Here is a 4,633-nt window from a genome sequence, read left to right on the forward strand (position 1 = left end):
TCAGCCGAAACCTAGCTCATTCATAACCATTTCTTAAATATTATTAAACAAAACAAATAATCCACACACATTGTGTTTTTCTTGTTCTTTTTTTACCATATTATTAATAATAAGTGTTTGTTTTTCAAAGCCAATCAAATCCAGACTCTATAATATTTTCCATGTGTTGAAAATCAAAATCCGTATCATACAATGAATCACTCCAAGGCCAATGGAAATGGGTGTCATTGAATGATAATTTTGGATATAACTGCCCTACTGCTTTATCAACTGTGCTAATATGTTTATTATTATTATTATTATTATTATTATTATTATTATTATTATTATTATTATTATTATTACCACTTCCTAATTCCAACATGTTATTTTCCAAACATGATGATGCTTCTGCAAAGTCCATCTTGAGAAGCTCCGAATAAAGATTATTTCCCTCAGTTTGAAAATCCGCCATGAAATCCAACGCTTCTTCGATGTTTTTGTTGTTGTTATTGTTGTTGTCGTCGTTGATATTGGTGTTACTTTCGGAAGATGGTGACACTGGAGACACCGGAGACGAAGACGATGAACCCTTCATCTTGTAATCCGTGGCATTAACATTATTATTAATGTGATGATTATGAACCATGCCTTCATTATTTTGTTTTGTGATAATTTCTTTGGTGAGTATGACCTTATTATTATTAGGCCATCTTGTGGCTTTAGTCTGGACCAAACAAGAACCAATATTATTTTGTAGGTAATTATTAGGGCATGGCCATTCTCGGGTTTTTGGATTCGGGTTCGGATCCAGTTGGAGCAAGTTTGATGATGAACAATTTTGGGTACCATTTTGAAGCTTTCTTCCAATGTTGGTATTCCAATAGTTCTTGATTTCATTGTCTGTTCGTCCTGGAAGCCTCCCAGCAATCAAGGACCACCTAACATTATTAATAATAATACATTCATTTAATTGTTACTTCTATTAGCATCTACGGCTAAAAAAACAGAAATTATATATATTTAATTTGTATTAGAAAAGTATATTCATCACTTATATTTACAATAATCAAAACATTTTAAAAATAAAATTTAATTATTTTGTTAGTTTTTATAATTTTATTAAATTTACAATTAGATTCTTATTTTTTTTCAATTGAGTCTTTACACTATTTTAAATTTTATAATTAGATTATTTTTAGTGTAAAAATTATTAGAATTAATTAAATATTTATTCATAAATTAAAGGTATATATCTACAATTAAAAACTAGTTAGATATTTGACTACATATTTTTTTTAGAGAAATATTTTGTTAATTTTAATATTTTAGATATTAAAAGAATTTAATTACAAAATTAAAAATAGTGTAAAAATTCAATTGACAAAGAAAAAAAATATAAAAATTTAATTATAAATTTGGTAAAATTATAAAAATAAAAAAATAATTAAACCTAATAAAAGTAATTAAGATAAATTAGTTATGAGTGTTTTTGGAATATACATTAAATATGTTCTACGAAGATATTTATAAATTAGAATTAAATGATATCAATCTCAATTTAACTAAAGTTATACACTATACTGTTGAATAACCATTTTAACGGAGCAATTTTTTATAAAAGTTTATAGATCATGTCTATAAAATTAAATTTCATGTCAATCTAAACTAATTTGCTATACTTTGTATTGATAAAAAATGACCGTAATACAAAAGTTTAAAACGTCTATGAGTATGAAATGTTAGATATAGTCTTATATTAATATTCAGCTGTCACAAAATGTATAAATAATCTTTATTATAGGTGATTGTAATTCAACGATTAGATTGATAAAAAATAACTATTTTAATTTCATGAAAGTATATGAGTAGTGTAACTTTAGTTGAATTGATATGATATTTGTGTCAACTTATATTATCTAATTATATATGTCAGTCTTCAAAAAAAAAACTTACAAAGTCGAAATACAGATATTTAAGAATATTATTATTTGCAATATTGTTGGTTGATAATAATAAAAACAATTTTGTTATTTTATTATCTAAGAAAATAACTATGTTATATGGACATAAAATATCACCAGTTACTGACTAGTCACTCGTATTATAAAGATACATATTAGTATATAGAATGATCATCAAATATTTACATTTAATTTATAATTAGATTGAATAAAGCAATATTTCAAACTCTATATATATTATAATCAAGCAACACCAAGTATATTTAAATTTTTCATGCATGGAAGATATAAAGTTTAGGACTTTCGCTATATGTACATTTTCTTTTCTTTTCACACCTTTTGTTTCTAACTCTTGAAAAGGCATGGCACCTTTAAAAGAAAAACAAAAATTGAGATCACTGTTAAGGAAAAAAAATATATGGCAACTTAATTAAAGCACATGTGGAAAACTTCGAAAAACTTGATGACGACTTCATCACAGTTATATAAAAAAGACATAAAAGGTATAAGATAATAAAAGAAGAAAAGGATGTTTAGAGAAAAAGAAGCCAGGTTGTTATTTTGTCCTACCTAAATATTTTAGTAAGTATTAATAATGATACTATTAAAGTATTAATAATATTTCTCATCTTATTTATTCAAAATATAAGATAACTTGTATAGTAAATTTTTTCTCTAATAAAATAGTATCATTATTATTATATAAGTCCCTAATAAAATATTATTAGAAAAATTAGTCTTTAACTCTTTTGAAAAATGATAAAAATGGTCCTTAATTTATCTAAACAATAGTATATATAGTAGTTATTGATGAGGAATTATATTATTAAATTGTCTAAAACTTTAAAAAATTAAAAACTAATTAGTCAATTCGCTTTGTTAGAGATTAATTTGTCCTGTACAAAAAATTGTTGGAACGAATTTATAGTATCATCAAATTTCATAGATTTCATAAGAAAAATGAGTTAAAATGCAAATATTTTCATGAAACAAAATATTAAAAGGTGAGAATTGCTTATAAGAGGCGACAATAAACCAACAAAAAAATAAAAATGATTTTAGTAGGGAGTAGGGAGCGACAATAAACAAACAAAAAAATGGGGCCACGATAATAACTTACCCAAATATCTTTCCTTTACTTTTTGAAAATATTAAAAACTCAATTGTTTTGTAATTTTTATGTAAAGTTTTTTATATGTTAATAATTTATTTACTTGTGGTGCCATTAGGGATAATAATTAGATAAGAATTAAGATCGTATATAAAAGTTTTTAATTATATATTTGATACAGAAATGAATATTATTGAACATTATGTTAACTCTATAGATAATTCATGAATCTAATAAAAACATCATAATCAGTAGTAAAGTATATTCACCTTATATAATTTTATGCGAATGTACGTATATTATTTATTTATTTATTTATTTATTTATTTATTTATATTATTACAAATATATTTTTGATAAATTTCTTCAATTAGAATATACATAAAATAATGAAAATGATTGACCTGTTTCCGAGAAGGTTGTGAAGGCGGATTATAAGCTCTTCTTCATCGTGAGTAATATTTCCTCTTTTAATGCCAGGTCTTAGATAATTCAACCATCTCAGCCTGCAACTTTTTCCGCATCTCTTAAGCCCTATGCATCAAAACATTACATTACACAACTACTAAATGTAAATAATTCAAATACACTTATATATATATAATGACTAATGAGAAATGTTAAGTGAATAACACCTTTTTTTTTTTTGTCTTACATTTGAACTAATATTGACTGATTCTCCAAATTTTTACACTAAGAATGTTGCTCGACTAGCATTTTTCATAACTAATAACACATTTTTTTCGATTCCCAGTTTAAAAAAATGTTTATTATATATATGTAATTTTTTACACTAAAAATGTTAGTCACCTAGCATTTTTCATAACAAATAACACATTTTTTTTCATTTCCAGTAATAAAATTATGAAAAAATAAGAAAGAAAAAAAATGAAAAATGTTGTACTTTGTATTTTTTAATTGATTGCTAATTGATTGAATTATAAATTATGTAATTAAAATTAAATATATATAAAATATTGGCCTATAAAAAATAAAAACAAATAAAGATAAAAAATAAAAACAAATAAAAATAAAATAAGATAAAATAATAAATATTAAAATTGTAACTGAATTTATGTATTCTATTAGATTGAATTTGTGAATTACAAAATTTTTTTATTATAGTAATGAGATAAAGTGAAAAAATGGTTTAATATCCGGTCTAAAAAAATATTTATATACTGACCAGCTCTTTTGGGTAAGTGTCTCCATTTTCCTTCACCATGAATCTTAATGTAGTCTGTGAGAATTTTGTCTTCCATAGCAGTCCATGCTCCTTTGTTCAAACCTTCCTTAGAACAGCAAGGACTCCTTCCCATATCTTTCAGTGCAATTAAGAAAGAGAGTGACAATGCAAGAGGCCAAGAGCACAAAGAAAAATAAAATCTATGTCAAGAGATGTGTCGCTGTTACCTCCTTTCTCTCAACATATATATACAATTCTACATTAATACACTACTCTTTATATTATCAAATTAATTAATTACAAGCCTAGCTGGCTAGGTCTCAACCACCAATAATTTGCTTAATAACATATATTTTTCCCAAAGATTTTGTATATTTTTCCCAACCCAAAGAT

The 4,633-nt window shown here is 24.3% G+C and overlaps 1 protein-coding gene across 1 annotated transcript; it reads right to left on the reverse strand.

Moving 5' to 3' along the window:
* Positions 1–4,374, reverse strand: LOC130949167 (transcription factor MYB1-like). The gene is made up of 4 exons (XM_057877966.1): positions 4,241–4,374; positions 3,459–3,588; positions 346–920; positions 1–11 (listed from the first exon to the last, which is right to left on the reverse strand). Exons 1-4 carry the CDS (start codon positions 4,371–4,373, stop codon positions 1–3), a joined length of 849 nt encoding a protein of 282 aa, XP_057733949.1. The 5' UTR covers position 4,374.
* Positions 4,375–4,633: the final 259 nt, after the last annotated feature.

The sequence above is a fragment of the Arachis stenosperma genome, chromosome 9, assembly GCF_014773155.1.
Source record: "Arachis stenosperma cultivar V10309 chromosome 9, arast.V10309.gnm1.PFL2, whole genome shotgun sequence".
Taxonomy (NCBI): Eukaryota; Viridiplantae; Streptophyta; class Magnoliopsida; order Fabales; family Fabaceae; genus Arachis; species Arachis stenosperma.

Coding starts and splice junctions, on each gene's coding strand:
- LOC130949167 (XM_057877966.1), bottom strand. CDS start 4,373: ATGGGAAGGAGTCCTTGCTGTTCTAAGGAAGGTTTGAACAAAGGAGCA. Junction 3,589..4,240: donor ACACTTACCCAAAAGAGCTG/GTCAGTATATAA, acceptor TTTGATGCATAG/GGCTTAAGAGATGCGGAAAA. Junction 921..3,458: donor CACAACCTTCTCGGAAACAG/GTCAATCATTTT, acceptor TAATAATGTTAG/GTGGTCCTTGATTGCTGGGA.